General features: G+C 30.5%; 1 protein-coding gene across 1 annotated transcript in view; it reads left to right on the top strand.

Moving 5' to 3' along the window:
• Positions 1-1035: 1035 nt before the first annotated feature.
• The window catches only part of LOC145279715 (sedoheptulokinase-like), a 100814-nt gene continuing 84294 nt past the window's right edge, over positions 1036-17555 (top strand). Inside the window, exon 1 of the mRNA XM_080131007.1 lies at positions 1036-2221. Coding sequence (XP_079987133.1) covers positions 1278-2221 — 944 coding nt within the window. The 5' untranslated portion in view covers positions 1036-1277. The remainder of the gene's footprint in view (positions 2222-17555) is intronic.

Below are 17555 nucleotides of genomic sequence, written 5' to 3'. Positions count from 1 at the left end.
GGTTTTATTTGTGAAAAACCATGTCTTAAAGGACTCCCTGTTTTGAAATGTTTATTCTTTTTCATTCAGACTTCAATTAAGAACATTTTCTATATTTTGAAAAGTCTCCCTTTTGAGAAACCATTTTAAAGTGAATTTTTGCCCAGTTGCCTTTTTCCTTTTTATATTGAATGCCTTTTTGTCTTTGATTTTTTCACCCTTTTTTTTTCTATTTGTTACTTAGTAAATTTTATTTTACAAGCTTTTGGGAATTCAAAGCAACCAGCCACCTTTTTCTTTAAATAAACATTTATAATTCTAACAGTTTACAGGGTCTCAATTAATTACCTTTTATTTCTCTTTGTGTTGTTGCATGACATTATTTTCTCTTTCTTTTACTTCAATCGTTTCCCAAAAAGACGAGTTTTGGCGACACCCCCAGTAATTTTCGTCATTTTCTATTCAATAAATTTTCGTAATTTTTGGATATATTACTATTTTCGGCATGGCAATAAAGTAAATATTGTTGGTTTTGCTTATAATCACATATTAAAAAAAAAAATTCTTAACAAGCACAAATTTTTCTTTATTTTCTTTCTTTCTTGTTTAAGTTGAACTCTGGACTTGAACCAAAGCGGGTCAGTAGGACAAAACTTCTATCGCATCCAAAGTGCAAAAATACCTTGTTAACATGCACACACACACACGCACACGCACACAGACCCACACACAAATCTTCTTCGTCCCTTAATTGTAATTAAATTGACAAACACTTAAATAACAAAAGTATTTATTTTTCTTTTTTTCTGGTGTCATCGACTTTAAAAGCAAACTACAGAAAACGACAACGTATCCTTTCATTCCGTTAATTTCTTTCTCTTCTTCGCGTGACATCCTTCCTTATTTTGAAAGCTCTGTAATTAAATCCGACCGTACCAATAATACAATATCATTATATTAGTTTACTATGCCCACCAAAGGTCGTCTATAGAAAGCTGTGCTTATGGGCTACCATAGTTGCTGAGTTGAGTTTTTTTGGCATTGTCAGTGGCGAGCGGGTCACCGTCGGTGCAAACGCAAAACCGACGACCAATGAAAGTAGAGTCGTATTGAAGAAACCACCCGCCCTCACTCGCTTGTTGATTTTCTTTTTTTTATTTTTTTTAAAATCTTTTCAGTCCGTATGAAAGCCAGAAGTGTTGGCTAGTCGTCCGTCGCCTTTAACACTACAGAAAAAAAAAAAAAAAAAAAAAAATCACGGACGAACGACTTTGTTCCATGGATGCCAAAGAAGGAGAATGCCCGAACTGTACATGAACCAATCTCCAACTTTAAACGCTACTTCCACTAAAACCACAATCACAGCCTCCGGGGCTCACCGACAACGACACACAATGATGAGCTCCGGGGCACCACCACCTCCACAGCAACAAACGTTCCACACGACGAGCAAACACTACCAAAAAACACAACACATGGTGGTCACACCTACACCTGGCCATAACCAAGCCGCAACAAACGACCTGACATCACCGTTAGTCCTAAGCATCGATTTGGGTACGACGTCCATCAAGATAGCCCTGGTCGACAGTGAAACCCGTAAACCTCTTAAAACAGCTGCCGAAGTAACTAACGCGGACACAACAAGTGATATTGGCCCCGATGGCTGCGAACAGGACCCTTCTCAGATCCTCCAGGTCCTTCACAAATGCTTGTCCGTCTTTGACAAGGAGTTGCTGGCTCGTGTTGTATGCCTAGCGGTTACCGGACAGATGCACGGTGTGATGCTTTGGCGAAGCGAAGAGACTGTCAAAAAGGAGGTGGTTAGTTTTGCGGTGGCCAGCGCGACCGCATCCATGTCCGAACCCGATTCTCCGGGTGCAGCTTCAGTGCACGTCGCCGCTGCCACAGCCACGGCTACCACCACCACGAGAACTACGACCCCAGAAGGGGAAACGAGTAACCTCATCACCTGGCGTGATCAGCGATGCAACACCAAATTCCTCCACGCTTTGCCGCCCCCTGATTCACACCTGAGACTGGCCACCGGTCACGGCTGCGCCACTCTTTTCTGGATGAGCAAAGAACGGCCCAACTTGTTGAAAAAATACGATTGCGCTGGTACAATTATGGATTATTTAGTGTCCCTCTTGTGTGGCCTAGAAAAGCCTGTAATGACCCCACAGACGGCTGCTAGCTGGGGATATTTCAACACGGAAAACAAATCGTGGAATACAAGCATGTAAGTAAAACATTCACTTGATATTTATGTGAGCCTGGAAGAGCAGACGCAACTCTTAAACTTTTTGGTGTTTGTGCAGAATAGACACGTAAAGAGTTGTTTTTACGGAGATTCCCGAATCTTGACGTATTAGATATGCTTAGTAATCTGAACAAACGGTAAATTTTTACCTGATTTCCACCTTATTTTCCTTTAAAATGACAACTTTTCCAGGTTTTCGGGTATGCTGAAAACGAATATCGTATTTAAAGTTTCTGCATAGTTTTCTAGATATTAAGCAATATGTTATTGCTGGTGGCCATCTAAGCTTTGTTACTGGATTTAGTGCTTATGCTGAATAGACACCGAAGGATTTTTAAATTTTTACGGAGATTCCCGAATCTTGACGTAAAAGCTCAGCGGTAAATTTTTACCTTGTTTCCATCTTAACATTTTCCTTTAAAATTACAATTTGCATAGGTTTTCGAGTATGCTGAAAACAAATATCGCATTTAAATTTTCTGCAAATGATTTGATTAAGCAATGTAATTTCATATGTTATAGTTGGTGGCCATCTCGATACGCGCGATCGATCGCTCGAGCGAAAACACAACCCAAAAAGTTACGCGCGTGCTCGCGCGTACCAAAATGGCCCCTAGTTATAATATAAAATTATATTGCTTAATTAATTAAAACTAATTATTTAAACCCAATATTCGTTTTCAGCATACCCGAAAACCTTTAAATGTCGTCGTTTAAAAGGGAAATGTTAAGGTGGAAACCATAGCGATAGCGCTGTTTTAGAAGAAGAAAAAAAAAGTCGCTGCCTGCAGCTTTAAAAGTTTCATCCTTGTTTTATTTAAGAGTTTCATTGTTTGTATTTTTTAAAGTTAAAGACTAAAAAAAAAAAAACTTAACATAACATTTACTTTAATTCAAAAAAAGTAGTCGTAAAAAATGTAGAAAAAAGTTGCCACAAGTTCTCTTTGTAAATGTTTTCATCTAATGCAAATATCGTCGGTTCAGCATCGTAAATTATCATATGAAAACAAACGATTCTCTTAATAGCCGCGTAAAGACTACATTTTGTATTATTATTGTTATCAACTTTGTTACATTAAAAAAAAATTGTCGCAGCTTTTTTTTTCTTTTTTTTCTTTAACGTTTTGATTTAAAAAAAAAAAAAGTACTAATGCACTTTGCACTTACTGATCAGCGCTATTTTTTTTTATCGTATTTCCAAGTTTAATTAAAGTTTTATGATGTTTTTTATTACATTGTAAGGTTAAAGTACAGAATGGGTACAAAACACCCTCCCTTCCCATGTTAAGAATGGCTTTTTAAATAATGTTATTATTTACGCACGGATTAATAAGTACACTAGTACCCATTTTTTTTAATCTAGAAAGAAAACGCATTTTAACGGTGAAGTCTCTCGTCCGCCATTTTCTGCCTACATTCACTGATTATCTCCCCTTCAGTTAGTTCTTCGTAAAAAGAGTTTGTACGTCACGCAGACGTAGCCATAAAATTGTTTACTAATTAAATTTAGATCTTATGTAGATAAAGTATCGCTTTTTTAAAATTTTATTTTATTTTTATATATACTTTAATTTCAAGTTAATTTTTAAAAAGTGCCCTCCTCTCCCCATATTCAGAGATGCTTTCTAAATAACGTTATTGGGTACTGGTCGCGGTAAGAGTTTCCTGCCGAACACCCTCAAAAAACAATAATTTCTCCCCGCGCAGCCGCAAAGGACATGTTTTAGTTGCCATAGTAACAACACTTTTTATCGACATTGTTTTACTGTTTATGAATATTGAAATAAAAGACATTACTACACATTTATTAATAATATCTCACTTTTATCGACTTTTTAAAACTTGTTTTTTTACTCTTTTTAAATGACAACGTTAATGTTTATGAATATTGAAATAAAACATATTACTACACATTTATTAATATCTTTTTTTTTTACTGTTTATGTGTCAATTTTGAAATTATTCTTATCTTGAATATTGAAATAAAAGACATTACTACACATTTATTAATATCTTTTTTTTTTTTTTTTTTTTTTTTTTTTTTTACTGTTTTACTGTTTGTGTCACTTTTATCGACTTTTTTCGGTTCTTGAAATTTACTTACCACAAAATGATGATAGAATAATAAATTTACTTACGTTTAATCAATGTTATTTTCTTTTTTAAATAGCATTTTCTTTTTAAATGACGACGTTTTTACTGTTTATGAATATTAAAAGAAAAATAATTACTAAACATTTATTAATAAGAAAATGGGTGCTAGTGCACTTTGCACTTATGATCCGCGCTATATTTTAAATCGTATTTCTAAGCTTAAAGTTTAATGTTTTTTTATTCAATTGTAAGGTTAAAGTAGAGAATATGTACAAAACACCCTCCCCGTGTTAAGAATGGCTTTTTTAAATAATAACATTTCAGCACGGATCAATAAGTGCACTAGTACCACAAAATGGTGATAGAATAATACATTTAGGGTAAAATTGACACATAAACAGTAAAAAAAAAAAGATAAAGTCGATAAAAGTGACGCATAAACAGTAAAAACGTAGTCATTTAAAACAGAAAAGAAAAAGTCGATAAAAGTGACACAAACAGTAAAACAGTAAAAAAAAAAAAAAGATATTATTAATAAATGTGTAGTAATGTCTTTTATTTCAATATTCAATATAAGAATAATTTCAATATAAGAAAAGAAAAAGTCGATAAAATTGACACATAAACAGTAAAAAAAAAAAGATAAAGTCGATAAAAGTGACGCATAAACAGTAAAAACGTAGTCATTTAAAACAGAAAAGAAAAAGTCGATAAAAGTGACACAAACAGTAAAACAGTAAAAAAAAAAAAAGATATTATTAATAAATGTGTAGTAATGTCTTTTATTTCAATATTCAATATAAGAATAATTTCAATATAAGAAAAGAAAAAGTCGATAAAATTGACACATAAACAGTAAAAAAAAAAGATATTAATAAATGTGTAGTAATATGTTTTATTTCAATATTCATAAACATTAACGTTGTCATTTAAAAAGAGTAAAAAAAAAGTTTTAAAAAGTCGATAAAAGTGATTAAAAGTGAGATATTATTAATAAATGTGTAGTAATGTCTTTTATTTCAATATTCATAAACAGTAAAACAATGTCGATAAAAAGTGTTGTTACTATGGCAACTAAAACATGTCCTTTGCGGCTGCGCGGGGAGAAATTATTGTTTTTTTAGGGTGTTCGGTAGGGAACTCTTACCGCGACCAGTACCCGTTATTGTTTCAGCATGGTACCTAAATTTCATTTGATAAAAAATCAAACATTGTGTGAAAAATTTTGGTAAACGTTTTTTGACTTAAGTTAAACATCGCATTGACGCACTCCTTTGTTTACAAAGCCATTTGGCGGAAGTGACGCCAGTAAAATTGTTAGGTACGGATGACCCAAACTGTGTATAATGTATTTATTTTTATGCAAATATAAAAATAAGTTTGATTCAGTCTTTATTTGAACTTTTTAAAAAATGGTAATGAAAATATCGGAAAAGGTTATATTGCACGTATCCGTTTTGAACTGAAGATCTCCGAAAAAAAAAATTCACTTAATTTGATCGAGTAGTTTTTTTTGTTTTTTTTTTTACAGCGGAAAAAAACACGTTTTTATGACAGCACGTTGAGCAGACACACAAAAAGCAAAACATTGGTTTTATTCAAGGTTTGCTTCCAAATAGATTAGTTTTCTGACATTACAACCTATTTGTTTGTTTATTTATTTGGATTGTGCAAATTATTCGTCGTATAAAAGACAATTTCATTGGCAATATTCAATATTTTCTTGAAAAAAGATTTCTGCCTCAACAGAAAAAGGTACTAGTGCAGAGAGTGATCCGGACGTAAATAATAATAATTATTATTTAAAAAGCCATTCTTAACATGAGGAGGGTGTTTTGTACCTATTCTATACTTCAACCTTACAGTTGAATAAAAAAACATCTAAAACTTTAATTAAACTTGAAAATACGATTTAAAAAATAGCGCGGTTCACTTTCTGCACTAGCACCCAGAAAAATATTCAACAAAATGTTTACCCGGAAAATTATTTTACCGAAAACTATTAATATTAAACTTTAAAAAGATACTAGAATTAATATATATATATATATACTTTAAATTAGGTGTGCCTTATGCACTAATAAAAATGTAATTGGCATTTTGTTGCACTTTTTAAGATTTCAAATATTTATAAATTTTCTCATATAAAAAACGATTATTATATTGACTAATTTTTTGACAGAAGAAATAAAATTAATACATATAAAACATTAGAAGAAAAATTTTAAATTGTGATAAAAATCTAAAATCATTAAATTTTGTCGTCATAAAAATATTAGATTAATTTTTATTTGCAAAAGAAAAAAACAACATTGCTAAAAACATATCAGCGAATTATTGTCATAAAAACGATTATTGTTTTATTTTAATAATTATAATGAAAAATTTTTTTTTTTCATTAAAATGAAATAGTATACATAAATTATGTCGAATGTATTTGAATAATTTTTTATAATGTAAAATTTATTTATAATTGGCTGATTTTGGATTTTATAGTTGTTTTTCTTTTGCCAATTAAAATGAATTCAATCGTCTTTTTTATAATGACAAAATTGTATTGATAATTTATTGATTTTAAATTTTCAATCCATGTTTTTTTTTCTTTTAAAATCTATTTCAGATCAATTTACTAAATCATTTTTTACAAAATATATTTACATAATTTGCCAAAATGTATTGATATAATTAGATAATTTTGCATTTTTCTTCTAATGTTTTATATGCAATTAATTTTATTTCTTCTGTCAAAAAATTATAAACAATATAATAATCGTTTTTTTATATGAGAAAATTTATAAATATTTAAAATCTTAAAAAGTGCAACAAAATGCCAATTACGTTTTTATTAGTGCATAAGGCACACCTGATTGAGTGCAAATAAAATAGTTTTTTTTTTTTAAATTCATAGTATCTTCCTTTTTAAAGTTTAATATTAATAGTTTTCGGTTAAATAATTTTCCGGGTAAACATTTTGTTGAATATTTTTCTATTGAGGCAGAAATCTTTTTTCCAGAAAATACCCAACTTTTTAAAATTATATTTATCAACAACATTAACAACAACAAAATCAATAAAATGATATTTATTAATAAAACATGCTCAGAATAACGGGAACATTATCATCACATAATGTAATGTTTTATTAATCAATAATGCAGGAAGTTTTTTTGTTTTGTAAAAACTCAAGATGTGTTAAAACAAAGTAATTTTTTTTTTTTTAATAAATATATTGTTTTGTTTTTCGTGTCTTGACTCCGTGACTCTGTTCCATTCAATTGCGGTACATAATTAGGTATATGAGAATTTTTTAGGAATTTTTGACACGCCTAACACGAAACTGCGAATAAAATATAAAAAAAACTCGTAATTTCTCTTTTAAAGGTGTGTTGTTTATTTTCTTTATGGAATATACTTCCAAAATAAACTATTAAAGTTGTATAAAAAATAATAGAAATATTATTTTTTATTTTTTAAAAAAGTGTTTACAAAGTGCCGGCGCGCCTTCATGCAGCCATTTTTTTTTTACGTAATGAAATCAATTGAATTTTTTTTTTTTTTTTTTTTTTTTACAGTAGAAATTGGACAATATAGTAATCATTAGTAATGAAAATTTGGTAAATTTGATAACTTATATGGAACGGGTCATCAAGAACTTATTTACTTTAGACTTGAACAACCATATTGTAGTCAGCCGGAAAGCAGGAAATCGGAAGACAATTCCACAGGCGTGCAGTTCTAAGAAAGAAGCTTTGTTCACGGAATGTACGTTTAGGTTTAGGCACAGATAAAGAGTGGGGGGAATTATTGATAGTGTTTACAGCTAGACGAGTGTTTCTTGTGAAAGTTTGGCGAGGGGGGACCATAGATTGAAGCTCAGTCGAACACTTTCCATGAAAATAACGATACATCAGAGACAAACTCGCAACATCTCTTCTGTGAGATAGAGGTTGCAAGGAGGAGAAAAGGACATCTCCTATGAGGCTACGAAGTCTATTTTGAACTCTATCAAGGCAGGACAAGTCCTTTCTAGCAGCTCCTGCCCAGATGTGGCAACAGTATTCCATCCTTGGACGTACCTGGCTCTTATATAGATAGAGAATAGCATCAGTAGTGAGATATCTACCGGATCGATAGAAAGATCCCACCATTTTTCCAGCGGCCTTGGCAACAGATTTGATGTACGTGTTCCATTTAAGATCAGGAGTAATGGTCAAGCCCAGAAGCTTGTCAAAACTTGAGGCCTCCTGAAGACGAGAGCCATTCATTTCAATTGATGCCAAATGTGGATTAGAATGTTGATGATGTAAAGAGAGAAGCTTGGTTTTAGATGCATTAAAAGTAACCAGCCACTCCTTTCCCCATTGTACTACATGATCAAGATCAGAGGAGAGAGAATTGGAGAGAACTTGGTCGTTTACTGTCTTAGATGTGCTACCATAAATGGTAGTGTCGTCAGCATAAATGTCTACAAATGATGTAAGGATGTGATTTGGAAGATCATTAATGTAGATCAGGAAAAGAGTTAGGCCCAGGATGGACCCCTGAAGGACACCGGCATTAATACTGTGAGCTTTGAATTGAATTTTACGAGTTAATTTTTTTTCAATTTTTAAACTTTAAAAATCTATCAATTTTTTTATTGGTTAAATTGCTACGATATTTTCAGGGTCAGTGTGAAATTATATACTCTTTCCAATAAACCGAATATAATATTTTAGACAAACGTTGTTTTTTTTTTTTTTAATTAACTCTCTCTATTTTTAAATGTCTATTAAAATTTTAATAATTAATTTATGTACCAAAGTTTTATATATCACAAATTGGAGATAAAAGCTCAATAAATAATATATTCAAATTTAAAACAAAAAAAAGAATAGTTTTGTGCAAATTTACCTGTAAAAACCTTTTTTTTTAACTAGTGTTTTTTTTTTAAATGAAACCATATAATCTTTCGTTTTATTACGAAAATTATTTCTATTTCATTCAATGTTTTTTTTTTTTTATAGATATTAAAAAAAAATCACCCCATAAAGTGGTATTTAAATATATTAAATCAAAAACTCGTTTATTTCTTTGAGAAAAGAAAAAAAAAATTCATCAACTGTTTTTTTTGGTTTTTTTTAAAGGCAAAAAATTATAAGCCAAATGTGATTAGTTTTCAGATATGAAGGCACAAATTTCTTTATGCGCAAGGCTAGACGGCTAATGCGAACGTGTGGTTTTTACTTCCTTCTGTCCACCCGTAGTTCAAAACAATAAAAAAAACTACTTCCGGTTTTGATAAAAACGTAAAATGTTTGTGTCATGGCGGGGATTTTCAAATAGGTGTTAAACCTGTTATCTTTTTTTAAATTTGGTCTTTGCTCCTTTAATTGAAAAAAAAAATTAGGATTTGATTTACATTTTTCAAGTAGCTATAAGCTTCGAAAAGATAGTAATTTGAATTATTAGTTCTTATCACGTCTTTTTAATGGCCACTTCTGATACACCTAGTACATAATCAACCGTATCCACTTTCGATAGTTTGATTTTTGCCGAACACTGATCTTGGACATTACTTTAAAAAATATACAAATTTATTTTCTTTTGGAGGGGGGGGGGGCTATTTTTAAAACTATATCTATTTCCGTATTTTCTTCAAATTTCTATTTTTGAGCGATTATCGAGATTCCCGAGACGTGATACTCATGTCGAACATTTTTGTTTTGTTCTAAAGTAACACTCGATATTTTTTAAAACTAAATAAACGTTTTAAAATAAGTTGAACCATTAAAAAATTACAAAGCTAGGTAGAAAATGAACACTTAGAAAATCGATTTTATATATTTTAAAACAGCAGTAAACCAGTGAATATATTTTAAAAGATATGTATTATGGGGGTGTAGTTTTAAAAACAAAACCCCCTTCAAGAACCGTCCTAAAATGTGTTTCAAATCGATATGTATTCAATAATGGAGAGTTTTCCTAGCTTAAAAATTGGACGAGTTTTCCTAAATTTTACGCTGCATTCAATTTATAATTAATTCTAAGTATAATTTTCATTAAGTTTATCTATTTAAGTTTAATACGGCTAGTGAATAAAATTTTGTTTCATCTGAAGGTAAATTTATTATTATTATCAGCAGCAAAGTTTAGTATCTGTTCTGAGACTACACCACCTTTTCTAGTGGAGGAGATATCCTTGTTGACTTGTTTTTCTTACTAAATAAACACTTTAAAATAAGTAAAACCACTAACAACTTAGCAAGCTAGGTAGAAAAATCGATTTTGCCTCTTTTAAAACAATAGTAATTAACTAAAAATATTTTGAAAAAAATAGGGGGGGGCGGAGTTAGTCTCTTTTAAAAATAATATCTCCTTCAAGAATGATCCTAAAATGTTCATATGCATTTTTTGGTACAACGCTATTTGTAAATGGTGTTTTCATGTGCAATTCAAGTTTTCACAATATCTATTTTTATTCAATTGTAATTTTTTATTCAATTGTAAGGTGGAAGCACAAAATAGATACAAAACACCCGCTCCTCCCCATGTTAAGAATGGCTTGCAAAATAATAAAATTATTATTTCAGCAAGATACTAAAAATACATTAGCACCTAAAATTTTACTTAGCAATGTTTTTATTTTAAATCATAAATAAAACACATAAAATAATTTTAAAACTTCATCTTTATTTTTTATTTGTTAAACACGTGATTAATTAAAATTAAATTATAATCACATCTTTACATTTGAAATAATAGTGTGATTAAATTTTACCTATTGTTCATTTCAAAATGTAAACAAACTTTTGGTTAAATTAATTGATACCGGTGTTGAACGTAAAGAGTCTCTTTTTAAGGATTACATTGTTTGACTAGTATTTTCAAGTTTGACGATATCTTTTTGTTCATTAAATTGTTAGGTGCAAGTACAGAATAGTTATTTACAAAAGTCGATAACACAAACAGCTGATTAAAATGAAAGGATAGCATCAATAGTTCTAACAAGCGATCAGTTAGTATGCGTAGTTGCTGCCAGCAGCTATTGTTGAAAGTTAGTATTAATAGTTGCTCAGCCTGATTTGACAGAAAGGTTAGTATAAATAGTTACAGTGGAAAACCCGTAATATCCAAATCTGTAAAGTATATTTTTCTTTTTAAATCGATAGTATATCAAAATATATAAAAAAAAAAATTATCTCAAATAAATCAGAATGACATGAGCATTATTATTATTATTATTATTATTATTATTATTATTATCACTATTCCAAAGAAATTCATTAAATATTTGAAGGAATTTAGAATTTTTTTTTATGCTATACCTATGGCTTCATTCCTTATTCTTGCTCATCTCTCTCTCTCTTTCTCTCTCTCTGTAAAAATCAATGTGCAAGCAATAAGAAAATATAAACCGCTTGAAGTAGCATCAACAATTCTAGCAAGCAGTCAGTCTGATGTTGTTAGAAATAAGTAATAGTAGTAGCGAAAAGTTATTAAATGTTATGTTATGGTAGTATGAATAGTCACCTGGTTGAAAAACTCTTAAGAATCGATTTTGTAAAAAAGATTTTTTTTTTTAAATCGATATATCAAATCATATAAAATAATATCTGAAATGAAACAGAACAACATGGAGATCATTATCACTATTCCAAAGGAATTCATTAAATATTTGGCGAGGAAATTAAAAATTTGTTTTTTCATGCAGTACCCACGGCTTCATTACTCAATAGTAGTCTGCAAGTAACATTTTGTTCAGCCGAGCAGTTACTTGCTCGACTAATTGAATACACGATTATGATATTTAATTTATATATTTCAAATTTATTTTTAACAAACGCTATTTGATTTTGTTTTCTACAAAATGTACTATACGTTAACGAATCCCAACGATAATGACTGCCTCCAAATCCGAATGAAGTGGGAGACTAGTTGCCACAGAAACTTAGGGTTAGTGATAGGATTAAAGATTTTTCTGGGTTTTTAAATTGCTTAAAAAGACTAATCTGTAATCACAGTTCAGAATATTAAAAGAAAATGAAAATCCAAATAGAAAGTAAAAAATCAGAAAAAATGTAGTTGAAAAAAAAAATTTTAATAAAAATTCGCAAAAATAAGAAAATTAATAATGTGAGTTAATCTACTAAGTCACCGATTAAGTCAGTCAGAACTAATCGGTAAAATTGACAGCCATTTTTGGAAGTCAACCGGTTATATTGGTAATATTAAATATATAACCAATATTTTATATCAAACGCACTAGAATGAAATTCTCCACGTAGTTATGTTTTAGTCTTATAACACTTTCACAGTTTTTTTTGTTTTTTCTATAAAATCTTTCTTTTTAACAGTCAACACTAATGGCTGCCAAGACATGAAACATGTCGCAATCATTAGAATATAATTATTTTTTACTGACATGAGTGCCATCCAGCACGACCACTGTCGATCAAGAGAAGATTGGTAAAGTTTACAAATCTCAGCTTAGAAACAAAATGGCTGACTGAGATAGTTTTATCTAAAAACGGGTATAACCATTTTCTTGTGTAAAATTGCCAATTTTTTATGCAGAATCGGCGACGTCATCATTTTGTGTATAAATTAAATTGTGTGTCAATTTGACTGATGGTCAAAGACACAAAATATTTTTAGGTTGCTGTTGAATTTTCTATTTAAAAATTGCCAATAGTCATTTTTATATAATACTAGCGAGGGGTACCTGGCGTTGCCCGGGTGTTTGGAGGTATGTGTGGAAACTCCGGGGGGGGGGGAGTAAGTATGAGGATCGAACCTGAACCCTTGACGCAAAGTTGTAAATTAAAGTGTGAAAAAAAAAACATGCGACGTTAACCATTGCCCCACCGCGATATGCTAACGGAAACACATTTGAATTTATTTAATTACTTGGATTTGGCAGGTGTCCATTTTAATGAGTTAATGAGGTCAAGTTTGACTGCGGGATTTTTTCCCAAGATGTTATAGGAAAAAGACTAACCCACATGCGACGAACGACAAATGTTGAATATTTATCTTCCCAAAATCGAGCAAATTAAATAGACAGGCGAGCTTCGTTGTTAACTGTGAGATATCACGATTTATATGTGATATAAAAAGTTTTAAAAAGTTGTGAACTGACCGACCGCTTCTCTGAAAAAGGCCTTTTGTAGACATACAGAAAAAGCGAACACACACACACATACATACATCTTCGCTTTTATATTTATAGATTAAAATATTTTTAGGTTGCTGTTGAATTTGCTATTTAAAAATTGCCAATAGTCATTTTTATATAATATCAAAATATTTTTTTAAATTTGAATGCTCTTACATAAAATTCTATGTTTAAAATTTCACATCGCAGAATATTGGAATTGAAAATCATTTAATTCTTTTTAAAAATGGATTATTTTTTAGAATTCTGTTTTTTTTTTTCTTTCTGTTTTTTTTTTCTTTCTGTTTTCTTTTTCTTTCTGTTTTCTTTTTCTTTCTGTTTTCTTTTTCTTTCTGTTTTTTTTTTTTCTTTCTGTTTTTTTTTTTTCTTTTTTTTTTTTTTACTCACGTTCACCACAAACAGGCATATCGCTACTAATTAGGACCATGCCTAAGAAAGATTAACAAGATGTTATATTTAAGCTTCCGCGTATCTGTACAGTCCGGGTAGCAGGATGGGAATTCTAAAGTCTATCTGCTTGAGAGAAGAAGGTATTAGAGTAGAAACCTTTTTGGCATTTAGGGACCTCAACAGTGAAGGGGTGTGATTTTGTTGCTAAGCGGGTTTGTCAGAGATATGTACGTCAAGGTTGCATAAGTGCAGCAAGTTCATCAGAGCACATTCTACTAAAATACTTGTAAAACCGGTACAGGGATACAACATTGCAGTAATGGAACAGGGGTGAAGCTTAGTTGATAAAGCGGGATCTATTAGATGGGACTCTTTTTTAGACCCTATCTAAGAGGGAGAGACAAGTGGTAGCCCAGATGTGACAATAATACTCTATGCATGGTGGCTTTGTAGAGATACAGGATACTCTCAGATATGAATTTGTTTATAAAAAAGTGTTTTTTCATTTTTTGACCATGCCTATAAATGGCCGATGCTCCAAATGTATAAAGATTTTGACCCCTGCCTTTACTTAAAAATTCACCAAAAATGATCATTATTTGATAAATACTGAAAATTTCATTAAAATTTGTTAATTTCCTATAAATTAAAATCTATTCTTTAGCAACGTTTTTTCCAGAAAGATAACCGTTTGAATTTTATCACATAAAAAGCAGAATAATCTAAAACTTTTTCTGTTATTTTTAATAGAATTTAAAATTTTAAATTTTCCAAAGCCACACTTCACTGCCATTTTTGTCACAATCAATAAAGCATTTTTTTTGTTAAAGGTTTTTGAACCAATTAAAATTAATTAATTTTTTTTGTCTAAACAATATTTAGGATGATTTACTATCAGAATATGCAAAAATATTATAAGTACCTGAATTTCAAATAATTTCAACTTTTTATATCACTGTACTAGATAGTTTTTATTTTTACTCTTGTTAATCTGTCATTATTTTACGTATAGAGGCACTGTATATTCAAGGATAACACTGCGTATACAGCAGTTGTGATTTTTCCAGAATTCTTAGCAATTTTTTCAGGAATTTATTAATAATAATCGTAACTTAACCCTGAATGAGGTTGACTCGAAATGAACACAACTCGTACATTTAACACTATATTAGTACCTTATTTATGAATTGTGGAAAACAGATTCATATCCTTACTAGCTGGACGCCCTGCATTGCCCGGTCGTACAATATGCTTAAACATGATATTTCAATTTCTGCAGATTGAGTATGTATTATTATAGAATCAATCCTCTATTGATTTTTATATATTACGAGGAATAATTTTCCCGGTGGACTAATTCGTAAAAAATAAAAAATCAAATAATGATAATGTCATTCATCAAATTCCATCTGTGTTTGTTTACAATATCACGTCAGCTGATATTTGGGCTTGACGATGAATGCCCTGGAAAAGTCACTTCTGATTAATGTTTAGTTTTAAAAATATGCAAACGAAGATATGATTTGCAGCAATTTTAAATGGTATCTCTTCTTTTATTATAAATTGAACTCCTTAATAAGAAATTAAAATACAATGATGAGATACACTCGAGCTTGACCAGGAGATCATTTGATCTGTAGTCAAGTGCTCTACCAGTGAACTATATCTCCAGATGACAATAAATCTGTTTTTAAGAAGAAATGATTTGAAGCTAGTGTAACACAAAATATTCCCTTGTAAAAAAAATATTGTTTTTTAATCTATAAGAAAGAAAAGACTATATTTTGGATTTTTTCAATATTTATTGGTTGAATTTCTGTACAAAACATCTAAGAACACTGCCAGACATATAAATTAGCTTTGTGTGAAATTTGCAAAAGATAGGCTAAGCTGTTGCAGAATTTATGAGGAAGGAACTCTCACACACACAGTGACAAGAGTGGAGATGTTAAAAATTGATCTAAAATAGCGTCTTTCATCTTTTCCATTCAGGCTGCTGTTCTCATATTGTTACTTTTGCAATGTTCTGGCTGATCTAACCTCTGACCTTCCTCAGGTGGATTTTGTCAGACTCTAGAATCTGTATGGAGTTTCAAACGGAACCCTTTATCAAATTCATGGGGTAGCACATCCTCATTCCATTCACAATTATATTCTTAGTATCGCCTATACTGAGGATTGAACCTTCAACCTCCTGAGCTTCACTTATAACTGACTTAACCTAGTACTTTATCTGTTACGCCACAGCTCTTTGCAAATAATGCAAATAATGCAAAATATAAATCCTCATCTTTTTTGCTTGAAATAAAAATGGTCTAAACGCATTTGTACAACATAAAATTAGCTTTTGAAATAATAACCACTGTATACCCAAGATTATCATTAAATACAAAGTCACTGTATACAGTTACTTTGTATTTAATGATTGAAACAATTACAGCTTCATATATTTTTTCAAATGTTTATAACATTCACAAAATTTTTTTTTTTAACTGATTGTTCATTTTTTTATGAAATGCATTTTTTTTTTTTTTTTTTTTTTTTGCTTTTGCTAATTTTTACCTTAAAACCAAATCTGACACTGCTGGTAGTAATGTTAAACTAATAATATTGATTTTAAACTAAAATCTATAGATACATTCCCCATACAAGTGTATTTTTACATTTGAGAAAATATCTGCACATTTCCAATTTGTTTTTACGATAAATAATTGGCAAAAAATAGCAACTTTATAGTTAAATATTTAGAGATTTAGAAAGAATCAGAATCGGTAATTGTATCGAAATCAGGGGAAAGATATTGGTATCGTCTCGCCACTACATATATATAACAAAATAACATAAGAATATTTTTTATCTATTTATATAGGTATTTCCAATATCCTCTATTTACTGTTTATCTCCTCCCCTTCTTTATCCATTTTCTTTTCTATCTTCCTTCTATTTTCCTTTATTATTGGCTCTTCTTAATTGACCCCAATTACTTCATAGTGGCCTGTTTTTTTAGATATTGCCTATATATATATATATATTTAATTCAAATACCAAAGAAACAAAAAAAAAACAGGCAGGTGAAATTATTAAAATTTCCTTAAGGCCTTATCGTCTGACCCTCTAAGAGGAAACGTCAGAATGATAAATTAAAAACTAAGAAACGAATGAGGAAAGAAGGGAGTTTGGTTTCAGTTGGAAGACCAGTGAAAAAAAAAATCTCACTGTTCAGGTGGTTTTAAATCAATAAATATTTCCAACTGATGTTTCAAAATCTTTTGTCTACACAGGCTAGGTCGAGAGTTATTAATGACTAACGCCTCAATGATATTGAGATGATAGTTCGACCTCGCACTGTATAAAACAGAAAACCACCCATCGGAATATTGATCAGAACACCTATCACTCATCAGGTGATTACCAATGGCGGACTCATGAGCTTGAGAGTGCCCGGATGTTCTCGAAACCTGGTGTAGTCGAATATCCCGAGGGATATGTTGGGATATTCTCATTTCCAATCTTTGGGATGTTTTGCCAACGTAGTCAGCTCCACACTTTTTTTTTTTTTTTTTCTTAGTTTTTAATTTATCATTCTGACGTTTCCTCTTAGAGGGTCAGACGATAAGGCCTTAAGGAAATTTTAATATATATATATATATATATATATATATATATATATAT

The sequence above is a fragment of the Euprymna scolopes genome, chromosome 1 (genome assembly GCF_053919585.1).
Source record: "Euprymna scolopes isolate OS-2025 chromosome 1, ASM5391958v1, whole genome shotgun sequence".
NCBI classification, from domain to species: Eukaryota; Metazoa; Mollusca; class Cephalopoda; order Sepiida; family Sepiolidae; genus Euprymna; species Euprymna scolopes.
Note: the sequence above shows the minus strand (reverse complement) of the source record. Positions and strands in the feature narration are given on the sequence as shown.